Source organism: Prosopis cineraria, unplaced genomic scaffold (genome assembly GCF_029017545.1).
Source record: "Prosopis cineraria cultivar Desert tree isolate PC_DT_omini unplaced genomic scaffold, ASM2901754v1 PC1, whole genome shotgun sequence".
Lineage (NCBI taxonomy): Eukaryota > Viridiplantae > Streptophyta > Magnoliopsida > Fabales > Fabaceae > Prosopis > Prosopis cineraria.
Genome location: NW_026555332.1, coordinates 58610728 through 58628466, shown reverse-complemented (window position 1 = coordinate 58628466; position 17739 = coordinate 58610728). Strand labels below are relative to the sequence as shown.

The following is a 17739-nucleotide window of genomic DNA, read 5'->3' as shown; positions in this document are numbered from 1 at the left end:
TTTTTCTTATTAAGTAACTTTTTTTATAGCACATTAATAGAATAAGTTCAAATAAATATTTTTGTTGTCATTTTGTTGGTCATGATTATCATATTTCTAATTTTATAAACATTACGCCACCCAATTTAATATTTTAATATTTTTAATATTTTATAATTTTGTATTAAAAATGAAGGGAATGAACTTTTAAATTAATGAAGGAATTTTTTATTCTCATTTCTTTATTTTTTTTGTTAAGTAACTTTTTTGTAGCATATCAATATAATAAGCAATATCTTTTAAATAAATTTTTTTGTCCATCCTGATTGTCATTTTTTTAATTTTACTTCTAATACTGCAACATATAGAGAGTATTAAATTTGATTAGTATAATATTTTAAAGGAAGATCATTAGTTGATCAAAAAAATTAAAAAATAACCAATATTAAAAATTTATATAAATTTCGACACGCACAAAAAGCATAATAATTTAGATACTAGCTTGAAAAGAAAATCAAATATTGATCTATAAAAAATAAAAAGTCATCTATAAATTTATAAAATACTAATTTGAATTGTTAATATTTAAAAAATAATTTATAAATTTTAAATAAATATTTATAAATAATAATATTTAAATTATTAAATATGAAAATATTTAATATTTTAAAAATATTTATTAAATTTTATTTTAATAAGATTTTAAAGTACTTAATGCTCATAAAAAAAATTTAAATGCTCAATACTATTAAAAAAGGATTTAAAAATAAATTAATATTAAAAAATATGATTAAATTCTTACATGTTACTGCAAAGTTAACTATTTATTAACAGAATTTTTGCTCTTTAAAAAAATAATTTAAAAATAACATTATCTTATTTAATAATATAAGGTGTCTCGCACTTTCAAAAGATAAATACCGGGATGAAATGGATCTTACTCCAAAAAACTACCGAGTCATGACAAAGCATAAAAGCCGCGTGAAGGGAATGAATGATGTCCGCAGAAGCAAGCTGTAACTTCCCCGTTGAAATTGAAAGGCCGAGTTTAGAATGGAGTGGGAGTAAAGGGGCGTGACAATGATTTGAGGCAAATCTAATTATGAATTGCGAACAAGTTTACAAAGCGCAAGGAGTGACCATCAAAATCAAAACCTTATCCCCTGTCTGCTCTCACTCTTATCGGAATCTTAATCATGTCTGTTCATCATTGCTATTATTTCCAAAACCCATTTCCTTCGCCAGCTGGACCTGCCAGATAATACGCTTCGACTAATTTTCCGTGGGCTCATAAGGCTCCTCTGCTCAACACCATCCAGGACCACCCACTCCTTTGCTTCCTGCACAGTATGAAGACTTAATTAATAAGATGCGGACACTGCGCGCTGTTCGTGCTGTTCCAAGGTTGTTTGCTTTTCTTAATTATTTAAATCATTCGACATGTCCAAGATTCCTTTGATTATAGATGCGTGGATGCGAGAAGCCCAGGAGGCTTCTCATTGGTTGGAGGACTTGGAGAGCAGAATCAAGCATAAAGGTCTCGTCCATTCCACTTCCCTACACTCTGCTCGATCCAAGTTATTGGAGCTCGGAGTCAAACTTGATCGCCTCGAATCCTTATTACGCAACCTACCAGCTAAACCCATCTTGTATACACCCTCTCTCTCTCTTCTTCGATCCATTATCTTTCTCAGCAAGTGTATTGAAATTCTGGAGTAGCTCATTTCTATGATGTAATACTGATTGTTGTCAATATTTTGATTAGATAATTGTGGATTTACAGTAGAACTAGAGAAGAAAGATTTGCTTGAGTCAGTAACCCATGTCTACAGTTTATTTTCAGAACAGATGAAGATGTGGAATATCGGTGGAAAATGCTTAAAGACATCCAGCTGAGAACAAAATCATTGGTTTCTAGCGTCTCTGCGGTACCATCGCCAGACTGGTAAGTAGGCTATTCACTACCTTCCTTTTCTACCTACTTGAAGCTAACTGAACCGATTTTATTTACCGAGTACTTTCTCAAGAGATCTTGTATTTAGATATTTCTCCACGTCTAAGAAAAGAGACAAGAGTGGTAAGCTGGGGCAGTCAATTGTTGAGAAACAAAGGCATGGGTGCTTGGAATAGTTGATAGGGAAACTGGACGATCTACTAATATATCTTTCAATCAATCTTACTTGCCATATCAATGTTGGGTTTGTCAAAGCATGAGTAATTTTTGGTGCAGCACTATTTAAATGATCGGGGAGTTGGCCTAATTGGGCGAGCCATTGAATCAAAATGTTGAATGTAAATGAACAATTTTACGTTGTCGGGGCCATTATCTAGTCTGTTGATAGATATTGACAGATAGGTTGTGCTTCTGTTCAGGCCAAGAGATGTTCTTGCAACAGCAGATACTGAGGAATGCAACGTAGGCCCTGATTACTGTGACCAAGGTGCAAAATAGGTGTCCTTTTTTATGGCCTCCCTTTCATACCCTTATTTAAAGCAATTATGTAAAACGAAACTCAAAACACAAATGTAGTATACACAAGGGTGCTATGTAAAACTAGCGGATGGAAGACACAAATAAGTAATCGTTGAAAGCACGTGACATTCATAATCAATTACTGTATCCATTTTTTGCCGTGATCTGGTTCGCCTGCACTTTATTCTGTGTCCCATGATTTATACTTATTCTTTTCCAGATCAGACGAAAACCTCGTACCAAGATAACATAGAATTGCTGAAACCTCTCCTGGTAAGATTTTGTAATCATGAAAATTATAATCCTGGACTTTCATTCAGTTTTATAAAATTGTGGAATGGGGATGGCAGCAAGATGCTGGAAGCAGAAGTGAGGGGCAGGTAAGTAGTTCCTCAATGTCAATGTATTGGGTATGGAAGGCTTGCTCCGCAATCTTGTTATTCCTGGCACTGGCTGCACTTATATTTTTCCTGGCTCTTCTCTGCACAGCCTTCTGACGCCATCCAGAACAATTCTATCCTCCGCTCATTTCATTACTTAAATTCCCAACGTAGATAGCAGAACCATTTCTTCTTCCAAATGTATGTCCTTCTGTGAATATAGTGTGTGGGTGGGTGTATTTTCGTTTCTTTTTTTCTTTCTTTCTTTTCTGTTTTTTTTTTTTTGAAAGATGAGACACATTCTCAATGTGTTGTACAGAATCTAATGAGAAATAAGACATGTTATTCATTACACATGGATAATCAGATACCCTATATGCTATAAATTTTACATTTTATATTCATTCGAATATATTGTTTCCTGGCAAAAGAAAATATTATAGATTTTTTTTTAATATAAGTCATGAGCAAAATAGATCATTTTATAAAATTTTTTTGCCTCTCTAGGTTTATAAAAAAAAAATTTAAGCGGGAACCTTTAACCTAAGATAATTAAAAAGAGTACCCCAAAATTTTTGTAATTTTACTAAAGGACTCGTACGAAATTTCTTTTGAATTTATAACAAAAATGACAAAATTGCTTTAATTTAAATGAACAATATAAATAATTTGTTTATTCTCATACTGTATGTTGTTCATTTGTTTAGTGAATATTTTTCGTTTTCCTACTTCACTTATTTATAAGCTTACTTTCACTTTATTTCATTCTAAGGGCCATAAACAAGTGAAATAGGAAAATGAATAATATTCTTTAAATAAATGAACAATACACAGTTTAAAAATGAACAAGTCGTCTTATCATGAAATTGATACGTATAATAAAATTAAGTAAAACTAGGGTTATAAACAAGTGAAGTAAAAAAAAATAAATAATATTTTATAAATAAATAAATAACATACAGTATGGGAATAGACAAATTATTTATGTTGTTCATTTAAATGAGAACAATTTTATCAATTCTGTCACAAATTCAAAGAAAGTTCCTATGGGTCCTTCTATAAAATTTTAAAAATTTTAAGATCCTCTTTTTTATTATCTTAGGTTAAGGGTCCCCATCTAAAATTTTTCTTTACAAAAACTTAGAGTCTTATGAAAGTTCAAATCACAATTTTTGTGTGTATGTAGTAATTTCAGCGGAAGAGATCCACCCATCACTCTTAGTACTTTGGGAGATATATATATATATATATATATTTTTTGTTAATAAAACCTACTCCTTATATTAAAAAAAGAAGAAGGTAATATTGCATGCTTATTTATTGAACCAATGAGCAGTATGTATCTATTTCTCTGAAACTGTTGGCTTGGACTCTATGTCTTCCACTAAAAAACAAGCAAAGGAAATCTGTGTTTGATTAAAAATATAAGATTCAAATACCAAAAATACTTGCTTGTTTAATTTCATACTTCATTATTAATAATACGTGCTACCAAAAAAACAAAGAAAACGACAAATAAAGCTAGAAGGAGTAGTTGCTGAGAAATTAGATTCCTGTACGAAAAGTAGCAAGTTACGGGAGTGACCCATAAGGGGAAAAAAAACGGTGAAGTTGGTTTATTGATATTCATAGTTTTATAAAAAGTCAAATTACATGGTTGGACCGTTGGAAAGGCCAGCGCTAAGGGCGTTAGTTTTGGGAGTATATATAAGGAGAGAGTGAAGACGCGCAATACCTGATGCTATATAGACGAGGCATTTAACCACCAATTCAGAATTCCAAATCGCAACAATGAACATTGCGGTTGTGAATAGCTCTACGATCACCAAGTTTGTGGATGACAACGACGCGTTTGATAAATTCACGAGGGAATGGCTTGTGGTGCTTGACGACGACGGCGATGGAGTGCTTTCGCCAGACGATATGCGCGGGGGATTCCGCAAGTTATTGCCGTTAGGTTACCATCCGCGAGAAAAGGACGAGATCGATGGGCTATGCGGATCAGTATTCGAGAGGTTTGATGAAGATCGAAATGGATCGCTGGATGGCAACGAGTTCAAGTCCTTCATGACGGAGATTATGAATGCCCTTGCTCTTGGCATCGGTGGCTCTCCCCTCATTGTCGTTCTCGAACAAGGTAGCTTCCTTTCCAAGGCTGTTCAACACGAATCGGCAAGAGATCGATCCCCTTCTTGATTTGGTACTATCTTTCTTCTCATTTCCCCTTTCCTTTTTGCCTTCGTTGCGGCTTCTTTTGGGTATTCCAATTTCAAGATTTGATCTCTTCGGTTGTTTGTTTTGTTGATCCAGACTTGCTTCTCAACTAAAGCCATTTCATACTGTTTAGAGACAAACATTAGAAAGAGTAACGCAAATTAGCACGTCGAGCTCGCTCAAACTTTAATTTTTTGTTGTCTTTTCATTAGAACACACACACACCCCCCCCCCCTCATCTTCAGATCATATAGCATTGTAGCTTAAACAGTCCGGTAACGGAAATGATGTACCGGCAGAAAACGGAGAGATCATTGGACAAACTGATAAATTCTATTTTTTTTAGGGGAAAAAACATAAATCTGTCTTGTAGCAAGCCCTTAATTTATGGAACATATTGGCAAATCCAGGGCCAGTTATGAGAGAAAATTCCGCCAATTCACTCTGATTTGACTGCAAACGATGGCAGTTAATTATTTCTTTTTAGGACGAAATTCCTCCCAGCGATAGTGAACCGTTCGTTGCAAAATTTTTCCATGAAATGGGAACACTAGGTCTCATTTGATATGATGAAAGAATTTTTAATAGAATCGAAATCGGAATTGAAATTAAAATAGAATTGAGTTATAAATATATGTTTGGTATGAAAATAAAATTTGAATATAATATTAATAAATATATGTATTTAAAATAAATAAAGATCAAAATGCCCTTATAAAAAATTTAAAAACTCAGCTATCATAATAGAGTGTGTATGTGAGGCACTTATGACAATCTCATGAAATTGTAGTAATTTCATCATAATAGAAATGAAATTAAATTCTAGATATTTTGATAGAATTGAAATCCATAAAAAATTAAATTCATGCATGCCAATCCATTGAAAGCATGATTTCAATTTCAATTTCATTTCTTTTGAACCTAATTTTAATGTACCAAATATAACCTAAATGATTCGTTTCTCTGTTTGAACGGCTCTTTATTGCTTGTATTTGAATGAGAGAACCCTACTGCGAAATTCCTCACAGCGATAAGCGAACCCGTTGCATGTATCTTATCTTAATTCGATGAGTCATTCTTTCCTTTCCAAAATCACGTCATGCGTCAGTAATGTTTTTTTAATTAAAAAATTAGACGAGGAATGCAGGCTAAAATGGCTTGAGCAGGTGACTTGGTATTGGGTCATGAAGCCCAATTAAAGTTGTCCATCCTTAACTGGTATTGGGCCAATTCTTCAAATTGGTGTTAGTATGTTACATCGCCATTTTTATAGTTGTCTAGCCTGTCACTCTGTCGTCTCTTTTGGGGCAACAAAGCTGGCCTGAAAATAAAATAAATAAAAGTGAATGTTAGAATTAAAATAAAAAAATAAAATAGTAACTTGTGAACAAAGAGCATGAGAGCATGCAACATATGATGATGTCTGTTTTGTTTTAATTAATTTTTAGTAGATAAAGCGCTTTGCATTGTGCCAGTGCTGAAAGAGAGTGAGTTGATGGGTCATGTAAAGGTAGGTCTGCATGAATTGGAATGGACGTGGTTTTCAGAACTGGGCAGCCGCCTTTTCCTTTTGGACAAGACGATGCTCAAAAACTTTGTCAGTTTCTTGCCTTTAATTTAATATGGCGTGCGTGACTTTGAGGCACTCGTCTTTGGCAACTAATCATAAAGGTTTTCCATTAAGTTTCTTAGATATTACTGCTACTTTTCTCTTGAACTGATCCTCTAACATAAATATCAAAGCCTCTCAATTTAGTTTTCCGGACAATAAACAAATTATATAATTTTTTTTTTTAATGTTTTCTGCTCGAAACACCATTTCCGTATGAAAGGAATACTTTGGCGCGAAAATATTTAATTTGTTTTAGGAGGCCAGGAAATTGAGGCTTAACTTTGAATACTGCGCCACCTTCAAAGAATAAAATTATGGTAGTATTACTGTACACCTCCAACCACGTCGACGAGCCTAACAATTTAATCCTGTCACAACTTATGTTGAGATAGAGATTTATTTTGTTAACATATATATATATATATATATTACTTATTAAAATTTATTGTAAGTGATATATATATATTACTTATTAATCAGTTATTGAAGCATGATAATATATATATATATATATCTATATTTTCAGAAAATATTTTGTATTTATTAGTCATTATAAGGCCCGTCTGTATATGGTAAGCCTTTTATATCAATAGAGAATGGGATTTTTTCTGATCTCCTTTACTTTTCTCTTGATTTCTTTCAACTCATAAATGCTCACTTCTCATAGGGACGTTAAATTTTTTATTGAAGCATGATAAGAGTAGATCAAGGAACTTCTCGCAAAAGAATTGATTATGGAGAGCAATTGAGTGGATTTATTCTAATTCTGTGTGTACAATTATACAGAAAAACATATTATCAGAAAGCGCCAACATTATTTAAAAACTCGTGCGCCCGAGACAAGGAAGATTTGAAGTTGGGTGATCTAAGCCCTCTAGAAAATAATCTGGCCTTGTTTGTCAACCACTTAATTGAGCTACACTCTTTTGTCTGTGTAATCCTTCTAGCTTCTTGCTAGCCTGACTGATGTAAAAACAAAAGAAAAGAAAGGCCAATGGGCCCGGGTTGATCAATTACCACAATTATTTTATTTATTGTAGTTCTTAGTTCTTACGTTGTTCTAATTTGACCGATCGCCGTCCGCACTTTACTTCTAGAAGCTTTCAACCATGGAAATGCGGAAAATTTGGAGCACCGCTGGATCATTGTGGACACCAGACAGCGAGTTCTTGGCTTCAAATTTGTCAGTGCTTACCTTTTTATCTTGTATTTTAGCTTTTCACTCCAATCATCTTCCCACGACAATTTTTTTTTTTAATTTGATTTGTTATCCGTAGAGTTTCAAATTTTCATGGAATCTTAATTAATGCGATCACCTAATATTATCGCAATTGATCGTATTTATAATCTTTTTTTTTAAAACTTAGATGTCTAGTATGTTTTTTTTAATACATGATCACGGCATAATCATGCAAAAGTAACAAAAATCAATTCATGTTTAAAATCATAATATTTCTACAATTAGATGATGGATTATCAAAAGTCCTAATATCATATAATTATTCCAAGAAGGCTGGCAAATAAAAAGGTCAATACATTTGTTAATTTTTCTATAAACATAATTGAATGTGATTACCCAATCCTTTATAGTGAGATCTCTAATTTTATTGATAATGTCAGAAAGTGGGTGTCTTCTAGAGTAATTATACTCAATGAGGGATAATACTTCTATTGAATCAGTGTAAACATTGACTTTGTAAAGTTTAGCATTCCAACAAAAGTTGAAACCTTTGAGAATCCCCATGAGCTCAACTACTGTGCTAGGGTAGTAATCCAGGTATTAAGAAAATCTCTCGATCTAATTACCTTTTTCATCCCTAATGATACCTTTACAGGCGACAGCACTATTGATGTTGACAAAGCCATCAATGTCTAGCCTAGTCCACTTAGGCAATGGAAGGCTCCATTTGGTTTCATATTTAGCATCACTCTGGCTATCTAATAATGTATTTTAGTTAGTAGCAAACTTATTCCTGACAACATGATTTAAGCCTTTGTTGTGATTTTCCATTCTATTGCAAGAAATATATAGGTTTCTATTTAGTTACTAGAAAAGAATGAAATAAAATGAATTGAAAAAATAAAGATAAAAATAAGATGATTAAAGAGAATAAATGAACATATTCATAAAGAAAAGGGGTAATTTAGTTTATAGAGTTGGGAATCATGATTTATAAGATTTTTGAAGGGGTGTGATGATTTCTACACTTGTAGTATATATTAATAAATGTTATTATACTTACTAGGGGGATTTTTTTTATTTTTTTACTCCATTTCATTCTATTCTTTTCTAATAATTAAATGAAATGTAATATAATTTAGAAAAAGGTATAATTGGAGAGAAGGGAATTATATATTCCACTAAACAAAAAATTGCACCGCACATAACTTAGATTTGGAGTTTATATATATATATATATATATATTGATAAATTGGAGCTTCTACATTTGGATGACATTGATATTAATGGGCACCGGATGACTGGGAGGTGCGGAACGGGGTCCCTTTCCCGAGTTGAATTCATAGAGGAAATCGTTGGAGGAAAGCGCAACGAGCGCACAGGAGAAGTGTTGAAAGAGAAGTTCAAGGAAAGGTGGCTGCTTTTTACCAGAGAGTCGTGATTCACTGCAAAGGCCAGGCCACCACGGCCATCAAATTCATGGGAGAGATGAGGATGATGCTTGTGGTTTGCGAAAAATGGAAAAGCTTGGCTCGTCAACTTTAAGAGCAGATTTCACCAATGAAACCTGTCGCTGTCTCGGCCAGGCAGCCTCATATCTGTGGTGTTGGTGCTGATTTGTAAAGCCTCGTCTGCTTCTCTTTTCGTACCCTTTCCCGTACGTGACTTTGCTTCCCCTGCTTTAACTTTATGGAGCTTCGGACAGGCTGCAACGTGTTCAGCACGCACTAACTCCCCCACTTCCATTCTATTACTAAAAAAAGTAAAAAACAACTCCCCTCTCCCTCTGTCTTCCACCCTCTTGTTTTCCGTAGCTTGTGCCCTAGCCTTTGTCAGAAGCACATGCCAAAATGGTTCTATTCTTCGTGACTCTAACAATAATGACCATAGGATATTCCTTTTATTTTTTTTATAAATTATTTATATTAATTTTATTAATATCAATATAAAAAAATAAAAAATAAAAGTATGTAGAATTTAAAATAGACATCTATATAAAAAATTTAAAAAATAATATCATATTATTTTTTTCTTTTATGAATGATAATTTTAAAAATACTTTTTAAATATTACCTAAAAATCCGTACCGTAACTTATAAATAAAATCAAATACACCTTTTAGAATGTGCCTTATAAAAAAGGCCGAAAGGATTATATATTTCCATTATTAGTGTGTGTTTTTTAAATACAAGGTCATGGTGAAACCATGCAGGGAAAAATCAATTCATGTCAAAGCAAATAATGCTTATGCACTCTAAAGGTGGGCTGACAAAAATTGTAGAGTCTAAGGCATTTTTTTTTTGTTTTTTGCTTTTGAAAATAGAAAAATTTTAAAACTTGTTTGAAAAAGTGTTTTTCATTTAATTGTTTTCAAAATTATTTTCATTTTTTATTTTTAAAAACAAGAAAATAGAAATAATGTCAAGTTATTTTAATTTTATTTTTCTTATTTTTAAAATAGATTATATTTAATTATTCAAAATTATAGTTACCTTAATTAACTTTTATTATTAATGACCACCACTAGCTATCTATAACCATCACTATCAGTCCATTTTTTAATTTTAAAATTATTTTTTAATTGACATAACCAAATGGATTTTCAATTTATTTTGTTTTAAAAAATAATTTTAAAAGCTATATTGCAAAAGAGTTTTTAAAAATAAAAAATGAAAACAAAAACCAAAAAAAATCCTAAATTATCATTCAAAGCATGATGGGCCAACTAATTAGCACATTTATTCACTTTAAAAAAACACGATCGAGAATTACAGTCTAATCTTGTGTAACTAAGTCCTTAATCTTATTGATAGTATTTAAGAGAAGGTGGTTCCAAGAGAATTCTAATTGAATCAATGTGAGAGCTTTAATAGAATATGAGTATATGTTAACCTTCGTGAAAGTTTAAAGCCTTTTAGGATACTCATAACTTTAGGAGCAATGCTATGATAATAACCAAAGTATCTAGAAAGGCCCTTAATCCAATGTAATTCCTTGATCATCATGAAGGAGTCCTCTATAGACAGTAAAGCCATTACCACTAATAGAGCGGTCAATGTCCAATCTTATTCAGCTAGATTCAAGAGGGCACCATTTTGCATGACTCCAACCATATCCCAAAGGATTGTTATTGAGTTTTAAATTTAGATTGAGGTTAGTGATAATGTCCTAGGTGTAAGTAAAAGTAATGTCTCTTGCAAGATGGTCTTCTTCATAATAGATGAGTTTGCATCTCTCCTTTCAAATATTCTAACATACATGAATAAAAAGTCTCTGCCATGGAGCTTTCCCAGTATTGGGCTTCTTTGGTTATTTTATGCAATTTAGAGAAACTAGCCTTATAATGAAAGGAAAAAAAAGGTATTTGTAACATACCAAAAATTATTCCCTAATTAATTAAGCCAATAAAGGATAAATATGTAAATTTAAACATAAATAAATTAGAGAATAGTTAAAGACGGCTATTAGATTTGATTTTAGTTTTTGGATTGGGTTCAAAACTGAATTAGGTCTTTCAGGCTTAAATTGTAAAAAAAATTTAATTTGGCCTGGTGCTTTTTGCTGTAACATAAAAATTTACACCACAATATAATTCCTATAATCAATCTTTTTAAGAATGCAAAAACAGAGGAAAAACCCCATAAAACAGAGGGAGGGTGATGAAGAGAGTTGTTGCCTTGTAAGGGCATCAACCTTTGGGTATTTTGGAGATGATTAGAGCTTGATTTCACCTAGGTATGTTTTTCTTATATCTTCTTCTTCTCTCTACACGTTTTGAAAGTGAGATTTGAGATTGGAAGATGATAATTTTTGAACCTAAGGCTATGGGTCTGAATTCATTAGTCTAGATGGGAATAATAAAAATTGTTTGAGTTGTCTAAACATAGGTAAAGTGATTTTATGTATCCATGAGAATGGGCTCTCAATTATGGATGAAATTATGCCTTAAAGGGCCATAACTGATAGTGGTTGATGTAAGTGGCTGCCATTGATGTTAATTAAAAATTTTATTTACGTTAGTTAGAGCTCATGAGAGTTAATAAACCTAATATAGAGATTAAACTCAATAGTTGAGAGCTTGGAGTTACTAAAGTGTTAAAAATTGGAAGTTAGAAGTGAGAAATTTGTGACTTTGATGATGATTTTGGCTTGTTAGATGATATATTGTGATTATTTAAGTTGTTGAGAGCTAAATGAAATTAATGAAAGTTAAGGAACTCATTGGATGTGAGGTTAATATTGTACTTGAGAATTTAGTTATTAAAATATAAAATTAGATGTTAAAAGTGGTAATTTTGATAATTATTAGTGATAAATGTTAATTAATGTAATTGTGGACTAGCATTACGAAGCACCAGTGAGCTTGAATTTAGCTCGGACAGCAAGTTGTAATTGAGAGGTAACCTTTGACCTTTTAGAAGTTTGAAGTAATCAAGAAAAATCTAACTTGTGCATTTGCTTGATTAATTAATTATATGTGAAAAGACTTATTTAAAAATCTTAATATATTGTAAAATTGTACTTGATGCAAGTTGTGGCAATATAAATAAGTTTATATGATGTGATAAAATCGATGTGAATGGCATTTGTGAGAAATATATGTTATATATAATTGTTGTCGTGAGTAGATATTAAAGGGTATAAGGGTGCCAATGAAAAAGGAAAATTGTATTAAGACTTGTGTTAAGTATAATTATATTCGTGATATTGATAAGCAGGATATGATGAGATTGATGTTAATAAAAGTTGCATGCTATTAGTAAGTACGAATTTGCATGCTATGTGTTAAAAATTTATACATGGCATGATCATATGAGGTAGGAGTTTTCCTATAGGGAGGGGAGTAGATGTTGTAAATTCACATGGTATTGACAGCTTACTATTGGAATCTAAAGCTAGCTAGATTGCCAACCATTAAAATTAGGAGGTAGTCATTGTTCCATTGTTGTATAAGGACTGTCTTGCTTGTTCTTTAAGAAACTCAAACCTAACTAATCTTCACGGTTCACGAGAATGTTAGATTAGGGGTACAACACCTTATAGTTGTTAGTATTGGGGGAAACCATGTTATACAAGTGATTGCAGTAGCTTTGACTGAGCAACTTCTCACGAGTAAAAGGCTTGGGAAGTTCGAGTTTATGAACATAACTCACTAAATAGCCACTAGTTTCATGTTTGAGGTATCAAGAGGGTATAAGGTTAGCATTGATTATGCATATCATATCTCAACCACATGGTTGTTATTATTGTGGTCTGACATAATTTGAGAGGGGATACAAGTTGTTAGTATTGTCACCTCATATGTGTTTTGATGCATATCATTATATGGCCACATGATTTTTATTTTTTGTAGTCTTACATGTTTTATAAAAGAGCATATGACTGTTAGTTTTGTGACTCTTGCATGTTAAATAATCTAATGTCACGTGATTGATAGTTTTGTGAATGAATGAATTACCTGCTTTAATGTGTGAATGCACTTTATTTGATTATGCCACTTGCATTATTCTGATTAATCAACATACGTCTGTATAGGCTAGATTAACTTTAATTATTGAGTGATTGTACCCACCTCCCATTTAATATTTTACAGGAGTTAACTATGGTCAGGACAAATGAAAGGCATATGAGGTTTAAAATCAAATTTCATATTGTAATACCTCAATTACTTTTAATTAGTGTGTAATTGTCATGATATTACCAACTAAAATGTTTTATTTTGTTATACTTGCATAATTTAACATTGAGTATTGACATATGTATTTTTGACCCTAGTGCGTGTGATATTTTTTTAATTAAAATATTTGAGTAAGGTCCAAATACTTATATAAGTGAGGAGTGAATACATTGGTAAAAGTTAGTGATTTAGATGTAAAATTACATGATTTAATTTTTTTTTATATTTGTGTGATCAAGGGATTGAGTGATGAAAATGTAACATGTGTATTATTTGATTGTTTGTAGTGTGTTGTTTGATTGTATGAATTTATTATAATTTATTGAGTGTGATTTAAAAGTTGGTGTGAATTTTTGACAAGTAGGTTTGATATGGGAAAGTTATTGTCCAAAGACGGCTTCCAACAAAGAACGCCATCCTCCCACAGATTGTACTGGAAAGATTCCACCTGATGCCGTTGTCAGTGTTGTACGTAAATGGTTTGTGAATTAATAAAGTGGGGTCCGCAAATGTTATCACAGGACTTCATCTAAACAACAACACATATAAGTGTGTATTTGAATTAAAAATATTGCAATTGAGGTAAAAAAAAAAGTTTTTAACTTTAACCTGATTTATGTTTAAAAAAATTAATTAAACAAACTAAAATTTTTTAAATGATTTTATTCAAAAATCAATTGAATTATATAATAATAAAAATGGACGTGATTTTTTTGTATATATTTTTGTGACTAATTTTTGATTTTTTTAAAGAGCAAATTACAAATAATAAAAAAATATATAATTGAATTTTTTAGATAATTTAATTTAAAATCTAGTTTAAATATTATATAATGATAATAAAGAACATGAATTTTCTTTTATATATATATATATATATATTAACCATTTACTATTTTTAGGATAAATAATAAACTTTTTTGAATGAATAAAAGGGCATGGATTTTTTGAGAAATATTATTTTAAAATTTAATATTTTTTAAAAAATATTGACCTTTAAATTATATTAAAAAAAGAGTCTATATTTTCACCAATTTTATTTTGATATTTTCTAAATATGAGCTATTTCCTGAAAACAAAAAAAATCATAAAAATTCCCTATAAATATAAAAAAAATACCATATATGTCCTATAAATAAAAATGGAGGGTAAGAGGATACATTGCATTATCATGTAATATAAATTTGTGAAAAATTAATAAATGTACGTATTCTGGAACATGAAAATCCATATGTTCTTTTGTTATATAGCACATAGCGTTAATTTTCATTCATTGCATTCTAATAATTGTTTTTCTCCTTTCCTTTGCGGCAAAGAGAAATAAACTAATTACAGCAATTTAGGGTCTGTTTTTTTTCCCTGTTTTTATAAATTATTTTTTATTTTTAAAAATAGAAAAATTTAAAATTTTGTTTGGATAAGTGTTTTTCATTTGGTTGTTTCCAAACTCTTTTCATTTTTTATTTTTAAAAATAATAAATAAAAATAACTTTAAGTTATTTTCACTTTATTTTTCTTGTTTTTAAAATATACTGCATTTGATTATTAAAAATTATGATTACCTTAACTAATTTTTATCATTAATTACCATTATTAACAGCCTACAATTATTACCATCAGTCCATTTTTTAATTCTAAATTTTTTTAAAATTACATACTGAAACGAACTTTAAAAATTATTTTATTTTTATTTTAAAAATTATATTATAAAACAGTTTTTAAAAATAAAAAATGGAAACAGAAAACAAACATGCCATTAGTTTGTGTTTGCCTATTTGGTTGCCAAAGTATGAACAAACGTTTCACACACACGTGTTTGGTCGGCATATTGGTAGTTAGGGGTATTTACGGGACGGGATCGGGACATCTCTGTCTCATGTTCCGTCCCAAAAAAAAGATCGAAACTGAATTTTAATCCTGTATCCCATCCTGTTTCGAAAGTCGTCCCGTCCCGTTAAGAGTCGGGACGGGATTGGGACAAGATCGGGACATCCCGCCATCCCGATACATAGAATAATATTGAAAAAAGATCTGAATGATAACGTTCATTAAAATTTTAAATCATATAATTTATTAAATTTAAAATCAAAACAACACAAGCACATAAATAACAATAATTTAAAATCAATTATTGAATTATATTAATTACAACTACATATTATAATAACAAATACAAGTGATCTTTATGCTATAAGATTAGCAACAACAGGCAAGTCAAACACAACATCAAATCATTGTTCTTTTATTTTAGTGAAGATGTACTAAGCTAATTACTCTTCTAAAAACAAGCAAGAAATATGTTATAAATAAAAATTATTAAATAGATAGATATAAGAATAAATTATATTAATATAATTAATATATTATAGAGAAAGATATCGACATGTTTACTCCATGCCATTAAAATTATCAATATAAAAAACTTTAGTTTTAAATAAGAATTGCAAGTATTAAAATTATAATTGATATAATTAATATAATTATAAATTATATTAGTATAATTAATATGTTTAAAATAAAAAATATTATATATAATATTCGGGATGGGACGTATCGATGGTAATCTCGTGTCCCGTCTCGTCCCATCCCGAACTCCTTTCCCGTCCGTCCCGTAAAGTCCCGTCTCGATTATTTTCGGACGAGGACAAGACCCGTCCTGATATAATCGGCACGATACTGGGCTAATCGGGACGGGTCCGGACTGAACACCCATAGATAATTTTTCATTCACAGGTTTATCCCAACCAAAATCCGCGATATATTCCCGTCTTGGGGATTCCGTCAAATATTTGATAGGAAGAAAAATAAAAAAATTAATGTGTAAGGAATGCCCTTATTAATTGTTTTCTTGAAATCTCTGTTTTCCCTGCCTTTTTCATCAATAAGAAGTCCTAATCATAAGTTGTTACAGTTTTAGCCCCAATTCTCACAGTTGGAAGAAATCATGAGTTTCAAGTTCAACATTGATATATTTGTGTACATGCAAGGGCGGTCCTACGTATTTTTGAGGGTGGAAAATTCCCCTCTCCTCCAAATTTTGTGATACCTGATATATATATATATGTATGTATGTATGTATGTATGTATGAATGTATGTATGTAAGTGTATATATAAATTGGGTTTTAATTTGCATCTATTGATATGTTCGTTTCAACTAATTAAAAGAAGAATGAGGGAAGGGATAGAATGAGGGAAAGAAATATGAGAGCCATGTAAATCTAGGAGAGGGGTTAAAGTGTAACGTTCGTTAGCGGGAAGATGAAGTATAGTTGAATATAGAATTTTAGATTTGAAATATCAGGAGGAGTAAAATTAATAATGGAATACTTAAAGTTTAGAATAGTGAGTGGTAAGAAAGGATTGAAATTTTAGAATAATTTAAGTATTATGATGATTGTTTTTTATTGAAACTTTTATTTCAAACTGTTTAATTCTTATATTTTTTGTGGAATTGTATATTTTATTTTTTATAATTTTTCTAGATTTTTATTAAAATCCTTTATAAAGTTTTAAATAATATTAACGTCTCTATATTCAATTTGTTGTTTAATGTTTTTTAACAAATCAAGCTAACATATGTGGTAGATGTGTCATTATTATTTGGGAAAACATACTTCTTACATTTTGCTTGTGTTTTGTTATAAATTTCTACACTTTTTTTTAATATTTTAGGTTCTTACACTTTTATTTTTTGATGTTCTAGATTCATAAATAAACAAAATGTATGGACCTTAAATGAACTTAAAACACCAAAAATGGAAAGTATAGTAACTTAAAACATAAAAAAAAATATAAGAACCTATGACAAAAGACGAGTGAAGTATAGGAATTAAAAGGTATATTTTTTTATTATTTAAATAAGTGGTTGAAATTAGAATATCAACTGTTGCATTGCAGAAAATCTAATTCATATAATTATATTTCTTAATTTCAAACTAAATTTTGCTATTAATAGAGTATATATTACTTGTGCCTCCTTAAAAAAAAAAAAACGAAAAGTTCTGCCGCCATTGATTCAATGTCCTAGGTCCACCAACATGTGCATATGTGAGTAAATGCGTTTCTTTTTTCCATATAAAATAATAAAAGGGCTAGTTTAAAGGAAGGAAAAGTTGTTTTTATACGAATACATACATACGTATGCACATAAGAAGTCCGTTCTCGCTGCGCGTCCGTTTTTACATTCAGCTTAGCTGCTATTAAGTATTAACTTTTTGAAAGT

At 30.7% G+C, this 17739-nt stretch overlaps 2 protein-coding genes across 3 annotated transcripts; both read left to right on the top strand.

Moving 5' to 3' along the window:
• The first annotated feature begins 1018 nt into the window (after positions 1–1018).
• Positions 1019–3186, top strand: LOC129303350 (uncharacterized). 2 transcript variants are annotated; one of them, XM_054942636.1, is made up of 5 exons: positions 1019–1628; positions 1828–1924; positions 2353–2420; positions 2673–2725; positions 2803–3186. In XM_054942636.1, the coding sequence occupies exons 1-5, from the start codon at positions 1445–1447 to the stop codon at positions 2947–2949; spliced, it is 549 nt and encodes a 182-aa protein (XP_054798611.1). In that variant the 5' UTR covers positions 1019–1444; the 3' UTR covers positions 2950–3186. The 2 variants fall into 2 exon arrangements, with proteins under 2 accessions (XP_054798611.1, XP_054798603.1); XM_054942628.1 differs by having other exon boundaries at positions 1028–1628; positions 1823–1924.
• A 1324-nt stretch (positions 3187–4510) lies between these two features.
• Positions 4511–5216, top strand: LOC129296382 (uncharacterized). Its single transcript, XM_054934991.1, has one exon. The coding sequence runs from the start codon at positions 4624–4626 to the stop codon at positions 5026–5028; it is 405 nt and encodes a 134-aa protein (XP_054790966.1). The 5' UTR covers positions 4511–4623; the 3' UTR covers positions 5029–5216.
• Positions 5217–17739: the final 12523 nt, after the last annotated feature.